This window comes from Euleptes europaea, chromosome 4 (assembly GCF_029931775.1).
Source record: "Euleptes europaea isolate rEulEur1 chromosome 4, rEulEur1.hap1, whole genome shotgun sequence".
NCBI lineage: Eukaryota > Metazoa > Chordata > Lepidosauria > Squamata > Sphaerodactylidae > Euleptes > Euleptes europaea.
The window spans coordinates 70288475-70315577 of NC_079315.1; the positions used below are offsets into that span (position 1 = coordinate 70288475).

Here is a 27103-nt window from a genome sequence, read left to right on the forward strand (position 1 = left end):
CAAAGGTGTTTTTCGTCATCTGCTCTGTAGCAGCTGAAAATAAACCAAGCCCTGGCTGAGTGATGAATAATGGTGGCTGACGTTTTCTGTTACCCTGAATATGTTTGCGCGTTGAGGGGGGGGGTAATCACATGGGCATTGAAGGAAGGCTGAGGTAGCAGGGCTGTGGAACTTCTAGGGAATAAGAACACATTCCACAGGCCCCCCCCAATGTTCAGTATTCCCTTCAGAGTTGTGTACCGCACTTTATCTTGTTTCACTAGAAATAATACGTCATACCTGGAAACTTTCTCATCCTTTTAGTTATTCTTTGTTCTGTGAGTGTTTAGTCTTTTAATTTTTTTTATTATTTTCCACTTAAATCACATTTAGTTTCAACATTCAATTTACATATTTGTATAACATAAACAATCTTTGTCTAACCGCTACAAATAATTCTATCTTATTGACTTCCCCTCTCCCCTCCTCTATCTATTTAATATATCTGTGGTTCCCTTTGTAATTAAGTTCTAATTCACTATAATATTTCATATATAAGTTTAACTATATATCACACTATCTTATAATCTAAATTATATCAGTAATTTTTCTACTTGAATCATTTGAATTAGATCAAAACATAACCTTTAATATTTCTCAAGTTAAATTCATTATTTCTGTGAGCTTTTAGTCTGATCTGTATTGCTCGCTGGAAGCTATAAGGTAAACCCCCTCCGCACACACACATTCACTTTTGTCTCTTTTCTAAGCAGATTTGTTGTTGTTCTGGAAATGCTGTGAAGTAGATTCAGGGGTAATACTTGGGGAAACGGTGGTGTGACATTCATGGCGAATCTGTAGTACAAGCTGAGGGACTTACCAGTGTACCTAGAAGGCCTGTGGCCTTGCTGGCACTGATGGTCAGGGTTACCCTCCTGTTATAACTCTGACAGTGTACCGTTTACTGGTCCTCACAACTAGTTGCAAAGCCAATCAAGACATGGATGGCAAGAACTGGCTGTGTTCAAAAGAATATTTACTGTATATTACTGTCAAGTCACAATTTTCTTATGCCGACCCCATAGGGTTTCAAGGTAAGAGACGTTCAGAGGTGGTTTACCATTGCCTGCCTCTACGGCACACGGCTGGTATTCCTTGGAGGTCTCCCATCCAAATATTTGTCAGGGTCGAGGCTGGGAGTGTGTGACTGGCCCAAATTCACCCAGCAAGTTTCCATGGCAGAGTGGAAATTTGAACCTGGGTTTCCCAGATCCTAGTCAGGCAAATTAACCACTACATCACATTGGCTCTCTTGTATGCTGATAGTGGCCTTTATTTCAGAAGATCCAAAAATAGCCTTTAGTCTGCCCCTTTCACGTAAAGTTTTGATTTGAGCACCTGCTCGCCTGTTGCAAAGGAATTAAAGCTTCAGAATTATGCATGCTTACTTGGGATTCATCCCCTTTGAACCAAGTGAGACTTACTTTTGAGTGAATGTGCAAAGGGTTGAGCCAAAAGCCTTTCTCAGCCGAGAAATAAATTTGGGGTTTTCTTGAAATGCCTGAAAATCTTAAGGGAATACAGTTTTCTGGCAGGAATTTGAGAAAAAAAATGAAAGTGTCTATAAAAGTATCCCTAGAAATGTGAAGTAGAAAAATGCGTCGAACTTTTTCCAGGAAATCTGTTGCGGAGTTTTCCATCCTAAGCCGATGGGCAGCGGTACAGGAATGTCAAAGAAAGTTGGTGTGGGTTTGGAACTTTAAAGACTTTGGTCCCACAGATATCACCTTGTAAAATATGTATTAAATGGATCATGGGGATGGTGATGCAAGAAGGAGATACAAAGAGATGCTGTGGAAGTGGACTGAGGAGTAGAACTGAAAAACGGGGCAGTCTAGAAAAACAGCAAGTAAGGGGAGACATGGTAGAGGTTTATAAAATTTGGCATGGCATGGTGAGGGTGGACAGGGATAAACTTCTCTCCCATGATACTAGAACCTGGGGTTAGCCACTGAAGTTGAAAGGTGGGAGATTCAGGACAGACAAAAGGAAGTCTTTCTTCACTCAGTGTATAGTTAATTTGTGGGATTTCTTGTCACAGGATGTGGTCACTGCCACCAACTGGGAAGGCTTTAAAAGGGGAGTGGACAAACTAGGGCAGCCCCTCCTTATTAAAAGCTTGAAAGCTCAGCTCTGTCTGAGGGATTCATCATTGTTTGAATAATCTCCTTTTTGTTCTACTGGTCATTTTAAAAGTGATGAATTGCTTGCTTAAACAAGAGGAGCAGCCTCACATACTGCCTATTGCGTTTTCTATAAAAGTGTAAAGGACAAGTGTTCTTTTATGTTCTGCCCTATAGATAGGCTGCTACTGGTCAGAAAACACCTATTGGATATTTTATGTCATTCTCCTTGTTAAGATATGTATAGTATCATTCGCTTTTGAATATGCTTTCGAGTATATGTAGCCAGCTGTCTATAGAGTTCTACTGCTAAGGCCATAATGAGGCACGTAATCTGTGTTTTTTTAATTACACTATGTTCCTTAATAATTATGCAAGGAATGTAATCAATACTGCATTTCAAAAGTCCTTTAGTAGCTTTTGTACTTTGTTTTAAACGTTCAGCATAGCGCAGCTATGTAGTGTAGACTTTCTGTCTTATGCTAAATGTGGTCCCAGTGTTGAAACAGAAAAATGGTTTTAAAGGAAATATGTACACCAGGCATGAATGTGTGTGGAAATTATTTGATTATCACATTGCAAAATTTTGGTAGATAAAGCTACACCTACTTCTAAGGTAGCAAAGTGAAGGGTAAATCATGTTTAATTAATTCTGAGGCTTTAATGATTCCTTATCCAAACATTAATTACTTGCTCTATCTCATGAGTACTTGTAAGCCTCCAAAATGAAAATAACCTGCACATAAACGCCTACAGAGAATTGATGACACTCTATTGATGTGTTTCACAACTCCTTAGTAGGAGTTTTGTTGAACCTGTTGTGTAGTTAATTAGATATAATCTTATTAGTCTCAGTTTGCTTACTGGGCCAAAGGATCTTAAGTGGTATGATTTCTGCTGTAGTTGACACGCAAACAACATAATCCCTATATAGTGAGTGCAGAGCAATGTCAAACAGGTATGACAACATAATAGAAGAAATAGTCAGAGAATTAAGAGTACATCACAGTGCTATGCTATTTATTGGACAATTCAGTTTGTGCCGAGAACTCTGGTGAATGACATGTAAAGGCATCCGGAGTTCCTCAGCCATTTGTGGGTCTACCGCTACCATCTGAAATAGTGTCCCTTGCTCTTGCTGTTGTCTCCCATGTGACTTTTAAGTGATGGTACCACATTTCAAAAGTCCTTTTGTATAGTTTTTATTTTGTGTTAAACCTTGAGCAAAACAACTGTGTAACGTGGTCTTTCTGTCTTATCCTAAATTAGATGTGCAGTCACATGAGCCACTTCTCCTTGTAATCCCCTGTGGCTGTACAGTTTGCCCCATTCATATGGCCGCCTCATTCACAGGTAGTTAATTGCATGTTGTTCAGCACATCACAGAAAAGTAGCTTTCATGTCAAATATACTGTCTTACTTTTCAGTACATGTATGATTTGAAGCTCTAAAAAAATGGTGTAAGATATATACATTAGTTGTCTTTTTGTCTTATGATATTTTTGAAACAGTTCCCAGTGCTGAAGAAGCTGCTTCCCACTGTTCAATGAGCCATTCATATGCAGCTTCCTTCGAGCGCTATGTGTTTCACCTGTCAGGGAGATGCTGCTGCTATCAGTTTTCCACTCTTTGGCTGAAAGTAGACTTGATCAGCTAAGCCTAACAGCAGCACAGCCACCTTCTTAAAGAATTGTGTGTGAGTAATTCCCTGTGGCTTTGTGTCAAATTATAGCACTGCCATTTGTCTTCGTTCATGCTGGAATTGACATACATATAGATACCTTTTATGTGGCTCATACTGTTCAGAACTATGAGTTTTCATATGTAACAATCCATTTATTATTGATGACAGGTAGTAAAAGCCTCTTTTTCATTTTCAGGTTGACAGTTGCTTTTTTTGCTCTCTCTGGTCTGGATATGTTGGATTCCTTAGATGTGGTGAACAAAGAGAACATAATAGAATGGATATATTCCCTGCAGGTCCTTCCCACTGAAGACAGTGAGTGAGTTTAATTTTTCTTTTGTAGGCATTCATTACACTCATTTGTACCATTTCTTGCTTTTGAGACTAGAGATCTGTCTCTGGTTCACAGAGAGACTGAGCAATTGCAAATACGTATTTCAGTGATAACATCAATACATGCTTAGGAGTTCTAAAATTACTGTATCCTGTGGGTGGGAGCAACATTCCACAAGAGTGATGAGCTTTGCTGTAGTATATGGATGTGTTCATGTAGAGGAAATGTCTTTATTGTTTCTTTAAAACTTCAGAAGAGTTTCCCAGTATCGTTTGTACTCTGTGAAGCTAGAAGGTATTTTTTCTACTCCCATATTTTTTTAAATTTCATTACAGTGTGTAGGTTATTACATTGTTTTCCTGTTGAATATGTGCCCTTGTTAGACTAGCTTTACAGGAAATATATGTAACTTGCTGATGTGATCACTTGCCAGAGCTGTAATTAATTACCTTAATTAATGCTAAGCCAAGCTTTTTACTCCTGTAAGAAGTCACTGGAGAAATATCAAATGAATTCAAAGTGTTTTTGTTCAAAGTTAATATGGTGAGATGTAGGGAGAAAAACATTCCTGTCAGAGCTCAGGGTACTCTCCATTCCAACATTCAGAGGCAAATATCTTGGCCATCCCAAACCCTTACTATCCCAAAGAATCATGGTTAGTAATGATATGTTAAAAACATTGAGGGGGGGAACCGTTACAGTTAAAAATTCCAAATCTCAGTAAATGCATTCACATAAAAATACATATTTGTGAAGAATGCAAAAATCCGGGAAGCTGTTCTGGCTTAGGAGCCAGTTGGTTGTGACAGGTAAGGAATTCTGGGAGTGGCCAATGAAATGGTGGCATTCAGAACTCAGGGAGGGAGAGAGAGAGAGAGAGTCAGTTCAGCACCGGATATGGACAGAGCTTTAAACAGCTAGTGAGAGCTGTGGGCTGTCTGAGGAGGATTTGTCCTCAGGAGTTAAAATCAAAGGAACCCTATTTAAGTTGTTTGACCAAGACGTTAACTCTGAGTGTGTAGAGTGCATCTTGGTATTGAAATTGGGAGACTGCTCTGAGGGAAAGAGAGTTCTCAAAACCAAGGAGAGGGAAGTCAATTCAGGTGTATTGAGGAATCCCTAAAAGGGTTGAGGAGAATTATTCTCTAGAGTCCGAAGTGAACCCAGTCCAGTTTAAGGATTAAACTGGTGGAGTGATTCGTGTAGTTCCTTACTCCAGGAAACTTAAGGAACCTTATGTTTTAAGTAAACTCCAGTGAACAAGTAACTGATGAACTAAAGCAAACCTCTCAGTGAGAACAAGCATCCAGCATTTTTGAAGTGAATTAAGTGTTACTATCTGAAAACAACCAATTCTCTCTTGTACATATATTTAAGCATAAAGTGCCTACTATTGGTTTATGACCAACCTATTACCATTCTGAAACCAAGTTTACCTGTTTGACTCCTCACCCTACGTTGCTGTTATTAATAAAATCTGTTTTGAACTTTTACCTCACCAAGCCTCTGTGTGCCATCAATTTCTGACAGACATAATTTAGTTGAAAGATCGTTCTCCCCATCAATCCATGATAATACTTAGATTTCTATAAATCCATGGGACAAGTTAAGAGGGTTGCTGTGCAGAGGAAGGCACTGGCAAACCACCTCTGTTAGGCTCTTGCCATGAAAACCCCATAAGGGGTCGCCATAAGTCGGCTGCGACTTGACGGCACTTTACACACACAACAGAGGCATGTATATATTAAATAATAGTTCTTTCTGGTTACTTTCAAAACAAATGAATTTTTATATTGATGAAAGACTTCTGCTTCATCTGTTATTCTTGCATTTTTATAATTTTGCAGCTGTAAGAAGTGAAACCATTTGGCCCCTGTTCTTGCGTTTAAGACATTCACCTTTATACATGTGTGTGAACACATGAACACACATGAAGCTGCCTTATACTGAATTAGACGATGGGTCCATCAAAGTCAGTATCATCTGCTCAGACCGGCAGTGGCTCTCCAGGGTCTCAGGTCTTTCGCATCACCTACTTGCCCAGTCCCTTTAACTGGAGATACTGGGGATTAATCCCCAGTGTGTGTGTGTTTGTGTGTAGTACAATTAATATTGATCTGACTTACAGTGAGGGAAAAAAGTATTTGATCTCCTGCTAAATTTGCTCGTTTGCCCTCTGACAAAGAAATGACCAGTCCATAATTTTAATGGTAGGTTTATTGTAGCTGTGAGAGACAGAATAACAACAGGAAAACCCCCAGAAACCCAGAAGACAAAAGTCAGAGATTGATGTGCATTATAATGAGTGAAATAAGTATTTGATCCCCTATCAACCAGCCAGATTAGGGTTAGGGTTCTGCTGTCGACAGAAGCAATCAATCCATCAGATTCTAAACAAGCCACCATGACCAAGACCAAAGAGCTGTCCAAGGATGTCAGGGACAAGATTGTAGACCTGCACAAGGCTGGACTGGGCTACAAGACTATTGCCAAGCAGCTTGGTGAGAAGGTGTCAACCCTAACCCTAACTGTCAACCTCCCTCAGTCTGGGGCTCCATGCAAGATCTCATCTTGTGGAGTTGCAATGATCATGAGAACGGTGATGAAGCAGCCCAGAACTACACGGGGGGAACTTGTCAATGATCTCAGGGCACCTGGGATCATAGTCACCATGAAAACAGTTGGTAACACACTACGCCGTGAAGGACTGAGATCTTGCAGAGCCCGCAAGGTCCCCTTGCTCAAGACAGCACATGTACAGGCCCGTCTGCAGTTTGCCAATGCACATCTGAATGACCCAGAGGAGAACTGGGTGAAAGTGTTGTGGTCAGATGAGACCAAAATCGAGCTCTTTGGCATCAACTCAACTTGCCGTGTTTGGAGGAGGAGAAATGCTGCCTACGACCCCAAGAACACCATCCCCACCATCCAACATGGAGAGGGACATATTCTGCTTTGGGGGTGTTTTTCTGCTAAGGGGACAGGACACCTTCACCGCATCGAAGGGATGATGGATGGGACCATGTATCGTCAAATCTTGGGTGAGCACCTCCTTCCCTCAGCCAGGGCATTGAAAATGGGTCGAGGATGGGTATTCCAGCATGATAATGACCCAAAACACACGGCCAAGGCAACAAAGGAGTGGCTCAAGAAGAAGCACATTAAGGTCCTGTAGTGGCCTAGCCAGTCTCCAGCCCTTAATCCCATCGAAAATCTGTGGAGGGAGCTGAAGGTTCGAGTAGCTACACATCAGCCTCGAAATCTTACTGACTTGGAGAGGATCTGCAAAGAGGAGTGGGACAAAATACCTCCTGAGATGTGTACAAACCTGGTGGCCACCTACAAGAAACGTCTGACCTCTGTAATTGCCAACAAGGGTTTTGCCACGAAGTACTAAGTCATCTTTTGCAAAGGGATCAAATACTTATTTCACTCATTATAATGCACATCAATCTCTGACTTTTGTCTTCTGGGTTTCTGGGGCTTTTCCTGTTGTTATTCTGTCTCACACAGCTACAATATACCTACCATTAAAATTATGGACTGGTCATTTCTTTGTCAGAGGGCAAATAGGCAAATTCAGCAGGGGATCAAATACTTTTTTCCCCTCACTGTATTCAGGTTGTTATTGTAAAATCTTTGCTGTGAATGAATGATTGTAGTAACGAGATTTGCAAGTTCACCATCTCTCCCCCCCTCCCCCCTTAAAAAATGCCTGCCACTCTGACCCCCTCAAAAGCCCTGGCAAACAGGCCGGCCTTGCAGTGCCTCCTGAAGATCTCCAAGAAGGAGGCCCCTCTCACCCCTTCAGTGGGCCCATTTCACAGAGCTGGAGCCGCAACAGAAAAGGCATAGGCTCTGGTAGATGCCAGATGGGCCACCCTGAGTGGTGGGACAGCCAACGGATGGCTGCCTGGTGACTGTAGCTGGTGCACAGTGACATGTGGAAGAAGATTGGCCTTGAAATATTTGGGTTCCAGGTGATAAAAGGGTTTAATGGTTATAACCTGCACCTTAAATTGAACTCAGAATCAGACTGGCAGCCAATGTAGCTGTTTCAAAAGCAACATATGTTCCCAAAATAAGCAACAATAGTTGAGCTGTCACATTCTGGACAAGTTGTAGTTTCCAGGTTGTCTTCAGGGGCAGCCTGATGTAGAGCATATTGCAGTAATCCAACTGTGAGGTTACAGAAGCATGGATCAGCATGGCCAGATCAGCTGAGCCTAGGTAATGAGAAAGCTGGCGAATCAGATGCAGCTGATAGAAGGTGCTCCTGGCCACCATGCCAACTTGCTTTTTCAAACAGCAAGGCAGGGTCCTTGAGCACCCCCAAGCTCTTAACCTGCTCTGAAAAAGCCAACTTCACTCCATCTAGGACAAATGGATTAATTTCCTCTAGAATTTCAGCCTTCCCATCTAGCATTACTTTTGTCTTGTCTGGATTTGGCTTCTGTTTGTTCTGCCTTAGCCATCTGACCATAGCCTCAAAGCATTGGTTCAAAACCATTCAATCAGGGAGGAATTGACAATTTTCACTAATGGCTTCAATACCTTTTCTGGGCAGGCATGAGTTCAGAGCACAGGTGGTAGCCCTCACACTCCAAAGGACTCTGTCACCTTCCATAGGCAGGATCAATCGGAAACTATCCATAACAAAAGGATGAGTTGGCGCTTCTGCACCTCAGGTACTGGATCTGCACTCAACTTGGCCTTCAGGTTGGAACGGATGAGAGAGACTTTGTCAGCAAAGAGCCTTGAAAAGCATCACAGCTGGGGCCCAGATTTTCATTGCCAGCAGGGTCGGACTTAGGTGTTATCAAGTTGTGAACCACTTTAAACAATTGAGCTGGACGAGACTCTGCTGATGCAGTGGTGGCAGAGAAGGTCTTCTTCACTGCCATCACTGCTACCTCATAAGTCCACAAATGGGCTCCATGGCATGCTCTGTCTGATTCATCCCAATCGTCTGACAATGTTGCTGGAGTTGTTTTCCAGTCCACTTATTAACCAGCTCCCTGGTTAATAAAGAATCTGGTGGCCTTAGAAAGCATGGAAGTGGATACTAAGGAACAATTCTGTTTATGGCCCCCTCAGCCCATCATTCTACACAGCTACAAGGACCTCCTCGGAGTCACCAGGGAGGCACTCAAAATCCCCCAGAGTCACCTGGAAACCAACAGGATCCATTAATCTCCAAGGGCAGATGGTGCGAATTGGTCCACCACCCCTGCAGGGAGGAGGCAGCAAGCTCAACCATCCCTCCAGAAGATAGTGATCTGACCATGACAAGGGCCAAATGTGAGGGCGATCTGTCTGCGACAAGGGCCGAACCTCCAGCCGCCTAATCTGATCACCGGCAAATTGCTGGGTGCAGAAAAGAAGGTCCAGCATATGCCCTTTTTCATGTGGTGGGCCCCTTACAAACTTTTTTTTTTTTATATAGATTTTATTGGATTTTATACTAAAAATTTTCCATTGCATTAAACAACATCTATGACAATATAAAATTTCAATTCTAACCTAAAGTTGTTATAGTTCCATAACATATAATAAAGAAAAAAAAGAAAAAAAAAGAAATGGAAAATTTTGACTTCCCCTTCACCTCTATCTTCCTCTTAATAAAAAGTTCATCTCGTCGTAGTTAATCTAATCTTAATAAACTATCAATATCCTGTATAAAAAAAACCATAATCTGTTAGTAAATATAATTATGCTTATTCATTATAAAAAAAACCCAAAAATAATCCTCTGGATCAGATTAGAAAATGTTCTTCCATTCTTCCCAATTTTAACTCATATTCACAATAATGCATCCACGCCCCCCATTCCCCCAGAAACCGAACGTCATTTTCTTCATTTAGAATAGCTGTGAGTTTTGCCATTTCTGCCACTTCAAACATTTTAACAATCCAGTCTTTTTTCTCAAGAATTTCTAGCCCTTTATTCCCAAAATGATGTCTTAATCTTAATTCCACTACATCATTAATAGCCATGCCACCCGTCCACACTATCAAAGCCTTTGGATCCAGCAATCATATTTAAATCAATCCTTTAACCATGGTCTAATAGTTCCTTCTGTAACTGAAATAGGCCAGTCAGGTATGGGAACAGGATTTCTTTGTTCTCTCTCATTTCCTCAGACAGGATACGTATCCAAAAATAACTCTTTCTGGGCTTCATCTCCATCGTGGCTTCAATCTGTATTCCTTGACCTGCTCTCTTCTTCCTTATATCCACACGTCGTTCCATGACTTTTTTAAATGAAAAGTCTATTTCTTGTATGTCTGATCTCTTTATCGCCGGCTGGTTGCTTTCTTGAACTTCTGTCTTCTTCTTTGTATCCTTGTATTCTTCCATGACTTTTTGGGCAGAAGAGTCCATTGCTTGTATGTCTGTATTTGTGGTCATCGTTTGAATTTTCAAGACTTTTATGTCTTCTATAACCAGATCCAACTTCTGATTGCCTACCTGTGATGATTGGTCAAGAGTCGTCATCATTGAAATCAGTTGAGCCATCTGTGTTGAAATCTGTTTTAATTGTTTAATTGTCGCCTCAGAATGTTTAGCAAGCATATCCTGTATTTTTTTTCCATGTTTGAATTCTGTGAAATTCCCTTTGATTTCATAGGAGCAGGGCTATGTATTAAGCCAAAAGAAGCTGGTAAAATACATGTCCACAGACAGGGCCTTTAAAGTTCTAATTAAAAGATAATAATTCAAACATCAGCCTTATAATTTTTTCGGGTTGAAAAGAGTCGAAATTGGCTCTAGAATTGCGTTTTAAAGTTTTGAAATACCAGTGAGTTTTTTTCGGTCGCTCTAGGTCGGGCTGATCAGGAAGTATACAGGAAGTTGCTAGTGCCGTGGACCTTCTACCGCCTCTTCTCGATGGTTGTTCCTTCAGGAATGATTTCCAAGTAACTCGAGTGCGACGCGTAATCGGTCCTACAACTACTTCCTGTTATTTTAGTTCCGATGATAGATAGGTTGTTATAGAGGGTCTTCCGTTCCAGGCGCTCCCTTACTGCAAACGTGGCAGGATATTCTTCGCCGGAAAATCAGGAAGAAAAATCACCCTCCCCTTCCCTTGGACCCATTGGTGATAGTTCTTGTCAATCAAAAGGTATCCTTCCGACTCTTTATTATGGTTTAGGCTGATCGGATAGATAAGGCTCCTGTCGCTAATCCCGATGGCTAACTCAGATCAAACTTTTTCAGTTCGGATTAAGGAGGAATGGGGGTCCCAGAAATATTCTTATCAGCCCCCCGTCTGTTCAAGTTTCCAGTAAGTAGACGAAGAGTTCTTTTGTACTCACTTGGGTGTCAAGAGGTGAGGTTCTTTTCTTTATGTAGTCCTTATGTTGGTATTAAGGTGGTGGAGGGTGGAGCTTGATGCCTAAGTTGCGTTTTGGCGATGTCCTTCCCTAGTGCCCTCGCAGGACCGGCGTCCAGGACTCCGAGGGGCTTAAAAAGCCCCCTCAGAGTACCTAGGAGGTCAAACCGCGTTTGCGGGCTGCAGGGAGTTCCTGCTTTCCAACCCACTTGCAAGGGTCGGATTGGGGTATCTATGTACCCCAGAAATAACGCAAACTTGGATTTCTCCCAGGACAGCCTGGGGAAATGGAGTGCTCTCCCCAGCAGCACCACCGGAAGTCTCGGCCCCTTACAATCTGAGGCAGACCCGTTGTTGTCAAGGTGACCATGAAGTCCTGAGCTTGACTCGACAAGGCAGCCTTGGCATGTGCATTGAAATCCCCAAGGACAGTCATCCTTGGGGTACTCAGCACCAAGCCTGTCCGTTCGGCCAGAGGCCCTGCTGGTAAACTAGTCGGGTGGTACACCAGAAGGATCCCTAATCTGCCCCTGGTGCCCAACACAAGGTGCATACAATCAAAATCAGCCTCTGTCTGCACCAGGTATCTAGTGATATATAAAGACTCACGGAAAATAAATGCTATCCCCCCAACCTCCTGTTCAAGGTTGGTGAAGGACTTTATACCAGCTGGTGTGAGCTGTGTTTAAGTGACCACATTCAGTCAAGGAAGCCAGGTTTGAGTTTTCCTCATTCAACAGGTCAGATATTGGTGAGATCTTATTTTTCACTGACATGGCATTGCACAACATGTAATAAAGACCATCTTTTCAAATCTAACTTGGTTTGCTTGCATAATCTTAAAGGGCTGCTTTTATATAAATCAATTGTACTAGAAGGCAACCATTTTCCTAAGTACCCTACAGCTGAACTAGACCACTTGAAACTATATTTGTCTGAGATCTTTTGTATGTGGCTTCATTGATATTTATGCCAATTAAGTGTGTTTTATTTTTTATTAATCTTTTATGCTGATAATTTACCATGTTTCTCCAAACTCAGCAAACTTCTCCACATCAGATTTTCATGGTATTCAGTGCCACTAAGTTTACTGTTACGAAGTCCATATTCATGTAGTAAGAGCTCTAATTTTTGGACACTTGCTGTGTAAATCCTAGCCTTCTTTATAAAATAAAACTCCTCCACCTGAAATATCCTCAGAATAATGTCTGATGCGAGTCATTGTTCTGTTTGTGAACATTTCAGACTTTTCAGTAGTCATATCATTTGTTCAGAGAGCTGACACTAGATGGTGCTATTCCATAATTGAATTTAAATAAAATACTTCCAATGACAGCAGTCACAGGAGTACTTTAAATCTAACTTTGACATGTCTGACTTTTGTGACTATGCTGGCCAATGGCCATAACAATAAATGAATGAATGGGAAAAATGACTTTTGTGAGAATTTTATTTTGTAACTGTGTTTGTGTGTAAAGTGTCGTCAAGTCGCAGCCGACTTATGGTGACCCCTTTTGGGGTTTTCATGGCAGGAGACTATCAGAGGTGGTTTGCCAGTACCTTCCTCTGCACAGCAACCCTGGTATTCCTTGGTGGTCTCCCATCCAAATACTAACCAGGGCTGACCCTGCTTGGCTTCTGAGATCTGACGAGATCAGGCTAGCCTGGGCCATCCAGGTCAGGGCTTTGCAACTGTACCTGTCTTTAAAAGTTAACTGAGTGTCAGATTGGTTTTTCTTTATGTTGGCTTTAATTTCTTGATTTTTAAAAAATATGATTTTATGTGGCACATATTTTTGACATGCAATATCATTAACAAAACTGAAATCTCTTTACTTGCTTTCTCTCATCCCAAAAATTGTTTTTAAGTCCAGGAACTTCATTCCAGCATTCTTTCTGCCTCATTGCTCTATAACCTCATCTCTCGCCATTGAATTCTGTTCATTGTTTTAAAACTGCCTGATAATACCCATGATGTTTACTGATTGTGTTGGGAGTATGTCATTTTCTTAAATTCAGTATGATGTCCTTCGTGGTAGTCCATGCTGTTGCCTGCTGTAATTAAGATCTAAAAGATTTTAGGATGTAATTATAATGTCAAGTCAGTTCATAAAACAATGTTTAAAGGCATCTCCAATGATGGATATAGCTGAGAATATTATAGCGCAATCCTGAAGGGGGGTAGTTGGGCTGGGGATGGCGCAGCTGCGCCTCCTGAGCAGCTTCCTGGCCCGAAATAACAAGGCAAAAAGGTAATTTTTACAAACCCAGTGAAACCCCACCATAGGGTTTCATGGGGCTACGGCTGCCTTTTTGCTGGCACAAGTTCGCGCCAGCTAAAGAGGGCGTTCTCGGGGCAAAAGGGCTTTGGGAGCTGACTAAAGCCAGTTCTACCCCTGAGAACGTTCTCTTTAGCTGGTGTGAGCCCTTGCACTGGGGAAATGGTGCCGTGGTGGCAGCAACGGTGCCTGAGTATGGTGCTGCTGTGCTGCTCTCCGGCGCCATCGTAAGTGGCTCTGCGCCGGCCTCCATGCCAGTTTAGCCAGCACAGGTGGCATTTACGCCAGCGCAGGGGCCACATCATCTCCTGAGCTGGTTCAGCCCTCCCACTCAGGATTGCTCTGTTAGCCTCCTTAAACAACTTCAACAATGATTTACAAAACATGGACAATGAGATAGACATCTGCCAGTTAATGTGCTCATGTTGAATGGCTTGTGAAACCAATCAAGAAGCCTGTTTTTATAAGAGCCCAAATATAATATGAATAGTGTGTTGGCTGTTGTAAATGGATCATTCCCTTCTTACGTGGTATGTATTTGAACTCTACATAAAAATACTATAGCTACTTTGTGGCCTTTTAGCTTTTCAGTTGTTAAAAAAACACCTTTTATTTATATATGTAAATACTTTGCCAACGAAGAACAATGGTTAGTGCATCAGCCAAAATAGGTTCTAGCCTGAGAAAGCTTATATCATAATATAGTTGTTGGGCTTAACGTGGCACACATCTTTGTTTTTGTTGCAACAGACTAATATGACTGGCTTATGTCCTTGTATCATATCTTAAAGTAAAAGCATCTCCACATAAGTACAGTGAAAATAAACAGGTCTCTACTTCAAAGAGTTAAGCACAGTGTTCTCATCCTATTCCAAGGCTTCCCGGAGACATCACAAGATTAACCAATGGTTCAACAAGTCAACAGCCCCTGCTGATCAAGGAACATTAGCCTTAAACAATATAGCAGGCACAAAGCTGCTCTTCGCCTGGCCAGGAAGTAGCAATCCTGGACCAATACTGTGGTGTCTAAAAATTGTGTAAACCTTAAACCCTGAAGAGAAAGTGTTGGGAACTGGTTTGTTGGCAGCATAGGATGTGAAGTGGCTCAAATGTACAGGAAATGTTGCATCTCTGAAGCATGCTACAAACTCATGTCAATTAAACCCTGCATCTAAAATTAGATTTTATGTATTGAATTTGCTCTGTCTGCATGTGTTCTTTGAAGATTGCTTCAGTGGGGTTTTTACTGGTACTGTAATATGAATAGTAGAGGCTTTGTCTTAAAAACTGTAAGTAAATTGTGAACTGGAAAGATTAGAACAATTACTTGGTATATGTGCTATAATAGAATTGCTGTAGTAATTTGATTCTTTGTATGGAGAGGGCTGTATATACTGCTTCATGCTGTACCTTCTCGATTCAGTAGAGTTTCATTGTTAAAACACTGCCTTTAATTTAACTTCTTAGTGTTGGTTACTGCACCACTGAAACGATGTTGATTCATAAACATCATGGGATTTGAGCTGGTAGCAACAGAGCAAGAAAGTGACCTTGGGGTGGTAGTAGATAGCTTGATGAAAATGTTGACCCAGTGTGCAGCTGTCGTGAAAAAGGCAAATCCTTTTCTCTAGCCATAATTAGAACAGGAATAGAAAATAAAACTTCCACTATCATACTGCCCATAAACAAATCCATGGCGAGACCACATTTGGAATATTGTGTACAGTACTGGTCACCGCACCTGAGAAAGGATATTGTAGAGCTTGAAAAGGTACAGAAAAGAGCAACCAAAATGATTAGGGGGCTGGAGCACCTGCCCTATGAAGATTGGTTAAAACAATTCAGGCTGTTTAACCAAAAAAAAAAAAAAAAGGTAAGGGGAGACATGATAGAGATTTATAAAATTATGTATGGCATAGAGGGTGGACAGGGAAAAACTTCTCTCCCTCTCCCATAGCCAATGAAGTTCAGTATGAATCAGCAAATATTCAAGATCAGTTTCTCAAAACACAATATACTAGTCTGACTAGAGCTCTGGTAGTGTATTTACTAAATAGTCCAATAGCTGCCACCAGATTTCAGCACTGTGCAGAAGCAGAAACCTGGAGTGCCATTGGCTATCTTGTGACAACTCAGAAACGTCAATATAAAAATAAGTGACCAAAGGAAATAATTTTGAAAGTGATAGGAGCAGTAAAACTTTAAAGGTGAAGTGAGGAAGGTGCTTTGCTCTAGGCTCTAGCCTGGACAAATGTAAATAAGTGAACAACGTGGTCAAAGGGCCCACCTCCCCCTTACCGCCATCTTGCAACTTAGCACCCTATAGATAAGTCCACCCCTCCAGGGGACGGTACCGCCCATTGTAGAACCACTGGTCTTAATGATAAAGAATAAAACAAGTTTTAAAGAATTCACAGGAAATATGCTTCAAGGATTTCCTCTCCCACTCCCATGGTGATTCTTGTCTTTCACCACCACCATCCCTCTCTCTTACATTTATAAATAACACATTGGACAGGAGAGTGATCAGTCACCAGTAACACTGCAATAAAGCTTTAAATTTCAGTTGAAATGTTAATGCTGATGCTGCAAACCTGTGCACAGTTACTTGGGAGTGAGTCCCATTTAATGTAGTGGTACTTCTGAGTAATGTAGAAGATTAAATACAAGTAGATTTTATGGTTAATGCATGTCTTGTGTCAATGAATGTGCAATGAATGTGAAATTGTACTTTTTTTAATCTCCAGGATCAAACTTTCATCGCTGTGGATTTCGTGGTTCATCATATCTGGGAATGCCATTCAATCCATCCAAGGTTAGTTAATTCTGTATTGGGGGTGGGGGTGGGTGGGAAGAGAGTTTCTGAATGTTTTCTCCTTGACCTTTAACAGATACTTACAAAAGCATCATATAAGCCTGTGAGGTGAGTATTGGCCCAGGATTCATCCTGCAAGCGAAAAATGTTCTTGTGTTTTTTCTAACTGCTACCCATAAAAAAACCCTAACACATTGCAAAATTTCTGTAAAGAGGTGGGGAGCAATATTCCTTAATGATGAGTAAAAAAGAAAAAAGCTAAGAGGATGAGTAAAAAAGAAAAAGCAGTACCCAGCTTCCTAGACTTTAAAATCGATCAGCGTGGGAGTTCAGAACGCTAATAGCAGCTTCTGTAATACTAGATCATGTGTTACATTTACCATGACTCGGAAGCCAAATGATTTGTTTTCCAGAATCTCAGGCAAATCTTAGTTCACACTTCTTGCTTCCTTACTTGCCTTCCTCCAGTTAATTTCCTCTCTCAAGCATAAATAATAAAAATCACAATAGTTAACACTGAAGAAGTTTATATTTTTCATTTTTAGAATTTATAAATATATAACATTATTAAGTGACTGGGAGTATTTCACAGCCATGCCATATATTATATAGAGGCAAACCCAAATTTTCCATCAAGCCTCCCCAAACATCTTTTCCCAGCTAACTTGTTCAATTGCTGTACTATTGGCCTAGAAGATTTGGGGGCGAGTGGTTATAAATGTTGCTGTGTAACTGAGGAAGCTTTTGATTAATAATGAACCACTGAATGTCTTTGCCACAGTCATTTGTATTTCTATCACCCTTAGTGTTGCAGGCTAATTCTGCAAACTATTTTTTCTGTTATTAAACTGAGTGGATCTATGCATTGCTTTAATGCACAGAATACTGAAGTGTTGCCTGAAAACTTACTTTAATGCAGTGCTCCAAATCAGGGTATGCTCCACTGGGAGAACATCACTTTGATGACATCAGCTATGCAGTTGTTCTGCTGATGTCCAGGGGAAAAAAAGCTTTGATGCTTAAAAGTGAAATCTCAGCCTTTTTGTCAAAGTACATCTAAGAACATAAGAAAGGCCCTGCTTGATCAGATCAAGGCCCATCAAGTCCAGCAGTCTGTTCACACAGTGGCCAACCAGGTGCCTCTAGAAAGCCACTAACAAGACGAGTGCAGCAGCACCATTCTGCCTGTGTTCCACCGCACCCAAAATAATAGGCCTGCTCCTCTGATACTAGAGAGAATAGGTATGCAGCATGACTAGTATCCATTCTAACTAACAGCCATGAATACCCCTCTCCTCCATGAATATGTCCACTCCCCTCTTAAAGCCCTCCAAGCTGGCAGCCATTACCACATCCTGGGGCAGGGTGTTCCACAATTTAACTATGCGTTGTGTGAAAAAATACTTCCTTTTATCTGTTTTGAATCTCTCACCCTCCAGCTTTACCAGATGACCCCGTGTTCTAGTATGGGAGAGGGAGAAAAACGTCTCCCTGTCCACTCTCTCCAAACCATGCATAATTTTATAGACCTCTATCATGTCTCCTCTCAGCCGCCTTCTTTCCAAGCTAAACAGCCCTAAGCGTCTTAACCGCTCCCCATAGGACAGTTGCTCTAGTCCTCTAATCATTTTGGTTGCTCTTTTCTGCACCTTCTCAAGCTCTGTAATATCCTTTTTGAGGTGTGGTGACCAGAACTGTACACAGTATTCCAAGTGTGGTCTCACCATAGATTTGTACAAGGGCAGTATGATATCAGCAGTTTTATTCTGTATTCCTCGTCTAATTATAGCCAGCATGGAATTTGCCTTTTTTACAGCAGCTGCACACTGGGTTGACATCTTCATTGAGCTATCCACTACCACCCCAAGATCCCTTTCTTGGTCTGTTGCTGCCAGCACAGATCCCATCAGTGTATATGTGAAGTTGGAATTTTTTGTCCCAATATGCATCACTTTACACTTACTCACATTGAATCTCATGTGCCATTTTAATGACCATTTTTCCAGTATGCAGAGATCCTTCTGGAGCTCTTCACAATCCGATTTTGTTTTAACCACCCTAAATAATTTGGTGTCATCTGCAAACTTGGCTACTTCACTGTTTAACCCCAACTCCAGGTCATTGATGAACAGGTTGAAAAGCACCGGTCCCAACACAGATCCCTGAGGCACCCCACTGCTCACATCCCGCCATTGTGAGAACTGACCATTGATTCCTACTCTCTGCTTCCTATTTTTCAGCCAGCTCTCAATCCATAAGAGGATTTGTCCTCTTATCCCGTGACTATGAAGTTTGCTTAGCAGTCTTTGGTGGGGGACTTTGTCAAAAGCTTTTTGGAAATCCAAATACACAATATCCACAGGCTCATTCCTGTCCACATGCTTATTGACGCTTTCAAAAAAAAACTAATAGGTTAGTGAGACAGGACCTACCCTTACAGAAGCCATGTTGGGTTTTGCCCAGCAGACCTTGCCCTTCTATATGCTTGACAATTCTATCTTTAATCATGCTTTCCACTAATTTACCCGGAACAGACGTTAAGCTAACTGGCCTGTAATTTCCTTGGTCCCCCCTGGAACCTTTTTTATAAATGGGTGTTACATTGGCCATTCTCCAGTCCTCTGGTACAGAGGCTGATCGAAGGGACATATTACATATCTTTGTTAGAAGTTCAGCAATTTCCCATTTGAGTTCTTGAAGAACTGTAGGATGAATACCGTCTGATCCCTGTGACTTGTTAGTTTGCAGTTTGTCTAGACGTTCTAGGACTTCCTGCCTTGTTACCACTATTTGCCTCAGTTCCTCATTTTCCCCTCTCCAAAATCTCTGTTCAGGAGAAGGAATCTGCCCTGTATCTTCAACAGTGAATACAGATGAGAAGAATTCATTTAGTTTTTCAGCAACGCTTTATCCTCCCTTAGAGTTCCTTTACTCCCATTGTCATCCAATGGTCCAACCGCTTCCCTAGCTGGTTTCCTACTCCTAATATACTTAAAGAATTTCTTATTGTTTGTTTTGATGTGTTTAGCCATATGCCTCTCAAAATCTTTTTTTGCATCTCTAATTATCTGCTTGCATTTCCTTTGTGCAAGTTTGTGTTTGCTTCTGTCGCCTCGTTTGGGCACCCTTCCAGTCTCTGAAGGAAGACTTTTTTTCTCTAATGGCTTCCTTCACCTTACCCGTTAGCCATGGTGGTGACCTCTTGGACTTGTTACTACCTTTCCTGACCTGTGGTATACAAGCTAGCTGAGCCTCTAGTAATGTGGACTTGAGTAACCCCCAAGCCTTTTCAAGAGATTTAACCCTCCTAACTGTTCCTTTCAACTTCCTCTTTACCAGTTTTCTCATTTTAGAGAAGTTCCCTCTTTTAAAGTCAAAGGTAATTGTGTGAGATTTCCCAGTCACTTTCCCATTTGCATATAAAGTAAATTTGATGCCATTGTGATCACTATTGCCAACTGGCTCAACTACATCCACATCCCGCACTAAATCACTGGCAGCACCACAGAGTATTACATCCAGTATCGCCTCCCCTCTGGTTGGGTCTATGACCAACTGTTTGAGGGCACAGTCATTTAGGATGTCTAAAAATTTTATCTCTTTGGCTTGACTGCAGCATACACTTATCCAATCAATATGAGGGAAGTTGAAGTCTCCCATTATTACTACTTCATTACCTTTACATGCTTCCCTAATTTCATTCTCCATCTCAAGAACACCCTGAGCCATTTGGTAGGGGGCCGATAGAACGTCCCCAGTACTAAATCTCCTTTGGGGCCCGGAATCATCACCCATAAGGATTCTGTGGACAAGTTTGCCCTTTTTATGGTCTCTAGCTTATTAGACACTATGCCTTCATTGATATACATAGCAACACCCCCTCCAATACGCCCCTCCCTGTAATTTCTATATGGTTTGTAACCAGGGATGACTGTTCTCACCCCTCCACCACGTTTCTGTAATGCTCACTATATCTATGTTTTCTCTTAAAACCATGCACTCTAATTCCCCCATTTTTGCTTGGAGGCTTCTAGCATTAGCATAGAAACACCTCCACACTGTTTCTCTCTTTCGACTTGCCTGGCATTTGCCTTTGGGCATCTTTAAGTGGCTATCCATCATTTTTTTGCCATTCCCTTTCATGTCGAAGTAATTCCCATGTGGGCAATCTGAAGCAATTTTCCCTTTGTCCATATGCACTGAGTTTGCCCGAACCGGATGCTTCTCAGCTCCTGTCGGCTTTCCCCCAGGTTCAGTTTAAAAGCTGCTCTGCCACCTTTTTTATATTACGCGCCAGCAGTCTGGTTCCATCGTGGTTCAAGTGGAGCCCATCCCTTTTGTATAGGCCCGGCTTGTCCCAAAATGTTGCCCAGTTCCTTACAAATCTAAAGCCCTCTTCCCTGCTCCACCGTCTCATCCACTCATTGAGACTCACCAACTGTGCCTGCCTAGCTGGTCCTGCACGTGGAACAGGTAACATTTCTGAGAAAGCTACCTTGGAGGTTCTGGCTTTTAGTTTCTTTTAGGTTACAATTTGCCTGTGCTGTAAACTTTGTAACAGAAAGGACAAGCAGGGTTCCCTAATTTGTGTTCTTTTTGTATGTTAGGGAAGAGGGCTAAGCAATATTCGGAGGTCTGTTTCATCAAGAGCGGCATCTGAAGGGAAGGGGCATAGGGTTTGGGGAAGGGAACAATAGCATAGATGCTAGGAGGTTAGAGGCCAAGGCATAGTAGCAACAGCCAGGATCTCCTCAGTGATAAAGTTCTTGGTAGGATGTAAATAAGTGGAAGCAGACCAGGGGTGGACTGGCCATTGACCTTACCAGGAGAAACCCCAGTGGGGTGCTGCCCTGGACCCCCCCCCCACCTCCTTCTCCCTATGGGGCCCTCCTTACCTTGTGGGCTGCTCTTATCAGTGTTGTTGTTTTCTGCCACGCAGCAGCCCTTCCCCATCCATGTTGTGTGTGTGTGTGTAAAGGGCAGGGAGTGGCCAGCTGGGGAAGAACTGGTATGGTATCGTGCTTAGGGTGTCAGACTAAGACCTGGGGTAACCAGGCTTGAATCTCCACTCTGCCACGGAAGCTTGCTGGGTGACCTTGGGCCTGTCACAATCTCTCAGCTTAACCTACTTCACAGGGTGGCGGTTGTGAGGATGAGGTGGAGGTGAGGGGAGGACAATATGAGAAGCTGCTTTGGGTCCCCCATGAGAGAGAAAAGCCTTGCAGGCAGGTGAGCTCTTCTGCAGGCACTTGTCCTTCCCCACAGCCATGCTTGCACCTTTAATGCTTGGGCTGAGTTGCCCAAAAACGGGGCTGGGACATAGAGGAAGGCGGCTTTTGAAGGGGCACCCTGGCACACCACTTTTTTCTGCTACAGCAGGAGCATGATGCACTGGAACAGCGGGTGCAGAGGGTCCCATCCTGCACACGGCCCCTCAGTACCTCAACTCCCTGGTAAATAACATGTGTAGAATTAGAACCTCAGTTTATAATCAGCTCAAACCTCTTGTAGAACAGCCTTTTAAATATGGAAACGGAGCCCCAACTCTTCCTGCTTTCCTTTGCCTCTAGGATGCCTGTGGTCAAGCTCCTGGACCACTCCGTGATGCTTTCCTCCGTGATGCTTTCCTTTAAAGCTTGGACTTGAGGCATCAGCTGTCCCTTCCTCCTTCAGTTCTTTCTGCTACATTGTGTGTGTGCTTGTTGTGTGCTTGTTGTCACTGCAGGCTGCAAAGGGGGAGCAGGAGATAGCTAAGAACAGCTGGGACAGAGCCCAGCCGGCACTGTGCTCCTGCTGGGCTCCTCTCCAGCTGTTCTTAGCCATCTTCTGCTTCCTCTTTTCAGTCTACACTCTCAGTCACAAACACAATGAATAGAATGAGGGAGGGGCCAAGACAACGTGTCTGTTTTGTTTAATGTTATCTAGTTAATGTTCTCACAGGCCTTGTACTTTTCCCATTCTGTGTTCCTACAACAGTCCTTCCCTTCCAGAGTGGTCAACAGATGATATTTTTTGCCCGTTGTAAACACAGCATGATTAGCCTCGCATGCTTGTGAATTAAGTAGATACATTATTTTGCATAATGTTTTTGCAAGTACTCAGAAAGTCGTATTGCCCCTTTTCCATTAGGAAAAATGAAGGAGCACATCCTAAGCCCATACCGTGGGAGCTGCTTTTTGGTGTGGTTGTGCTTATGCTCTGTAGGATTTAGGGGCTGGGGCTTTCAACCTGCTAGGCTGTGCCCTTTCTTTGTCTGCTCAGAAACACGAAAAGGAGCAATTACCATGCTCATTTCTAAGGCTGTTTTAGCTTCCTAGACTTTCCCTGTAGCAGACCCAGGGAACAGTTTAGGCTTGGCTGTGGGATGGAAAGTAGGCTAGAGTAGTGCAGAAAGGAAATACTCCAATTTACAAGGTCAGAGGACCAGCTGGGCCTGCCATATCAGATACAGTATGTTAGCAGGTTGGTTCATGAACTAAGATTCCATTCCAAACATTTCTGCCTTACTGTGATACTCCCCTGAAAAATACAGCTTTTGTGAGTGACATACAATATAAATATCCTTACGATAAAATGACCCTGGCTGCCCATCATGTTAATGTGTTCACATTTTTCTTTACATTCGTGAGCATTACAACATTTAAAAAGACAAGCTAAGTTTTCAGCCCCCCTCATGTGTTAGATGCATTGTATATTTGCATAATAATAAACTCATGGCCGTAAGAGAGAAAACTGTGGTGTTGGGTGTGAGACAGTCAGCAACTCTGGTTGACTTTTAACTATTCTGTAAAACAGCACAGAGTTTTAGGACTTCAGGTTCTTAATATGTGATCTTATTTCTAAATATGTTGTGTCCTAAATAAACTTGTAAAACCCCATTTTATGTACGGTAAATCTCGGGGAGTATTGCAGGAAAATGCCTTTCCTGTGTACTTAGCTTACTTTTTAAAATCTTTGTTTACTCGAGTCTCTGTGGATCCCTGCAAAAACTGAGAAGTCAGTTTTGCCAGTTTCAGTCAGTAGACAGTCCAGTGATGCAGTTTATCTATAGCTGTGCCACTGACAATTTTTTCTGGTAAATTCTTTGCAGAAGGCACTCCTTAAATTACTATCTAGACATAAAGGATTTTGGTGATTGAGGACTTATAGGACTAAATGCAAACTGCCAACAGTTTGTAAAAAACTATGCAAAATTCTTTTTGTATCAGAAACTTACCCTTGTCTTAAAATAGCTGTCATGCTTCCTATAGTCTCCTTGCGCAGCTGCTGATCTGTGTGGGTCATGTTGAGGGGGGTATTTATATATAGACTTTTCAGACAAGTCTCTTTGGATGCGTGCCTCATGCCCAGAGATAGTTCCAACAAATGATCATGGTTTGCCTCTAAAATAGACTCTGATATTTCTGTGCAGTCATTATTCTAGATAGTAAACTGAAACCTGCATTCTTTTGTATTTCAGGGTCCTGGTGTTTCCCATCCCTATGATAGTGGGCACATAGCAATGACCTATACTGGCCTCTCCTGCCTAGTAATTCTTGGCGATGACTTGAGCCGAGTAAATAAAGAAGCCTGCTTGGCAGGACTAAGAGCTCTCCAGCTGGAAGATGGGAGGTATGGTGGATTCCATGGTGCAGGGAAATATATATTTTTAGAAAGGAAAAACTGGATCAAAATACATAATGCACTCTACTTTGAAGTAGGAATTAGTTGAGCTAAATCTAGTTTGAACACATAAACCATTGAACACCTGAAACTGCCTTATACTTAACCATAACAATGGTCCATCAAGGTCAGTATTGTCTAATCAGACTGGCAGTGGCTCTCCAGGGTCTCAGGAAGAGAACTTCCACATTACCCACAATCTGATCCTTTTAGCTGGAGATGCCAGGGACTTCCTGCATGCCAAGCAGATGCTCTACTACTGAGCCACAGTCCCTCCCCTGGGGGGAAGCAGTGGCATTATAAACAAGAGGAGGAATCTTCTTATTCACATGCTTTATTTCTTCCTCCCTTCCTTCTGTGGAAGGCAAACTGAGACCAAGGCACTCCTCTGAGAGGAGTGGTGGTTCTCTTTTTGGCTTTTAATTTTAAGTGGCATAGAGAGGAGGGAGAAGATTTATATGGAGCAGAGGTACATTGGGGCTAAATATGTTCAGTCTGTCTTAGCTTCCCATTGAGTCTGTCTATGCTAAAGCTGAAAGGTCCGTGTGCTTCAATAATCAGATTCTCTAGACATCATGAACAATTATGCTAGCTTCAATATGTGCAGCTTACTGTTGAATATGCTTTAGCTGGATTGGTGTCTTGGTAAGCCATGCTCCCTGTTTACCCACATCTGGCCCTGATCTTTTGGCTTGTCTTTCAGGCTGACCAACCCTTTCTTGTTGTTCCGTCTGCCTGGTGTTATCTCCTTCCACAACAGGGCTTCTTTCACAAGCTATAGATTTGGTTTAGCTATAGATCTTTTCCCCCATTACTTGAATTGCCCCTCTTTTTATTTCTCAGTCTTTAGTACTTCAGCAATAGGCAAGTTCTCTCACTGACAACAAAGCAGGTGTTTGGTAATCCAGTATTTTGCAGGAAATGCCTGCTTCTGAAGAAAGCTTGAACTTTATTGAAGAGAAGAATTACCAAGGCAGAATGCATGTTTGTCTTCTATATTGTGCTAAGTGAATTCCTCCCATTGTCTCTGTAGAATGCTTTCCTGCCTCTGGAAATATTAGAAAAGGGCAGGAGTCCAGTAGCACCTTAAAGACTAACAAAAATATTTTCTGGTAGGGTATGAGTTTTGGTATCTGAAGAAGTGAGCTGTGGCTCACGAAAGCTCGTACCCTACCAGAAAATATTTTTGTTAGTCTTTAAGGTGCTACTGGACTCTTGCCCTTTTCTACTACTGCAGACAGACTAACACGGCTACCCACTGTGAATTATCTTCTGGAAATATTGTGGGGGGTTTTCGTTTCATTTGAGTCTAAAGAGAGTTTACTTCCCATCAAATGGTACGCTTTTAAGGTAGTGTTTTATGTATGAAGAGGGGAAAGAGGATTCTAATTATTCAGAAGTCTAATTTTAGATCTAGTTTTTACTGGCGATTAAAGAAAGCAGTTGAAGGGAAACTGCACACATTTTACTTTAATGTATAAAGGTCATTAGGTTACTTTGCCAAAGTGCTTGTAATGCTATAGACAGAGATTGGTGCATCAGAGGAATACAGGCCAGTTATAAATTATTCAAGTTAAACATCCAAATGTAGATCTTAATCTTCTCACATGTGGGTTTTCTTTGTTATGGTACTTGCAGGTATACTTGAATTGTTTTCATTATGTACACATGGAAAGATTTTGACGAGCTTGGAAAGTCATATTTTTAGGTTGACTGGCCAGTTTGTTGATCAGTTTGAACACATTTTGAGCAGTAACTACTCCATAAAAATGTAACAAAAGACTGGTTTTATAGAAATCATAAAACTGCCTGTATTCAGCCACATATTCTAAATACTGAAGGATATGTGTTCTTAAAAAGGGGAATGATCTCCCTGCCCCTGGGCAGATCCTGAGGACCTGTTGGCCCGACCTATAACAAATATTTTGAGGGACTCAGTGGGCAACAGCGGGAGGGGGAAATGGGTACTGCATGGTTGGGTAGAGGCCAACATTAATTTGCTTCCGGTCTCCCATTGATACTCTGATTTGTGTTCATTCTGCTGTGGCTCTAGCTGCATTAACCTGTGGTAATTTGAATATCGTAGACACAGATGAGACAGAAAGGGATGGGTAATATCAAGCAGGAATTAGTGGGCAGGAATTAGTGGGCAGGGGTAGGGGTACACAGGGAAAAGAAATTTTCTCGCAGTCTGGCTGATTAGATAATTTGGTTGAGATGGGGCTTCTGTGTGTTGTTATTTACTAGCCTGTGGGCCTCCAGTAGTATTTGAAAGCACTTGAGAGAGAGTATAATAAATGCTACTAAAGCTACTAAAGAGCTAAAAATCTTATTTTCAGTGTTACATACCATAACAATTACGTATTGAATACTTGTGGCTTCCTCAGGGCCGATTTAGACATGGTGGATGTGTGGCTACCATGGTAACTCTAGAGCAGATGTGTGCCAGGTGTTCCCAGGCAGTTGGGGGCTTGATTCAGATTGGAACTATAGCATGCCAGGAGAAAGTTTTTAAGCCTTCCCCCGTACCATTTTCCTCACCTGAAACATCTCTGGGGAGCCCTGTTGTGGAAACTTGCATGTAGCCTTCCATACACGTAAATTTTTCCAAAAGGCAAAGAAGGGCACTTTTCTTTGAGTGCTGTGGTGGCCCTGATCTGAATCAGGTCCACATGCATTTGAGACTTAAATTCCCAGAGGGGAAGCTCCCAGAACATCACCAAAAGTCCATATGAATTTCATAATGTGTGAATCAACCCTAGTTTTTTACATACTGCCTGTATAAGTGTGGTTTCTCCATCTAATGTTTAATGTATTCTTGAATTTGATCA

The 27103-nt window shown here is 42.0% G+C and overlaps 1 protein-coding gene across 3 annotated transcripts in view; it reads left to right on the plus strand.

Annotated features, from left to right (window-relative positions):
• Positions 1–27103, plus strand: part of PGGT1B (protein geranylgeranyltransferase type I subunit beta) — a 44234-nt gene that overhangs the window by 1024 nt on the left and 16107 nt on the right. For 2 of the 3 annotated variants that reach the window (XM_056848270.1, XM_056848269.1), the window contains exons 2-4: positions 4043–4161; positions 16543–16610; positions 24070–24221. In XM_056848270.1, coding sequence (XP_056704248.1) covers positions 4080–4161; positions 16543–16610; positions 24070–24221 — 302 coding nt within the window. In that variant the 5' untranslated portion in view covers positions 4043–4079. Of the gene's footprint in view, positions 1–4042; positions 4166–16542; positions 16611–24069; positions 24222–27103 lie in introns of those variants that run through there. The other variant, XM_056848267.1, reaches the window with a different exon arrangement.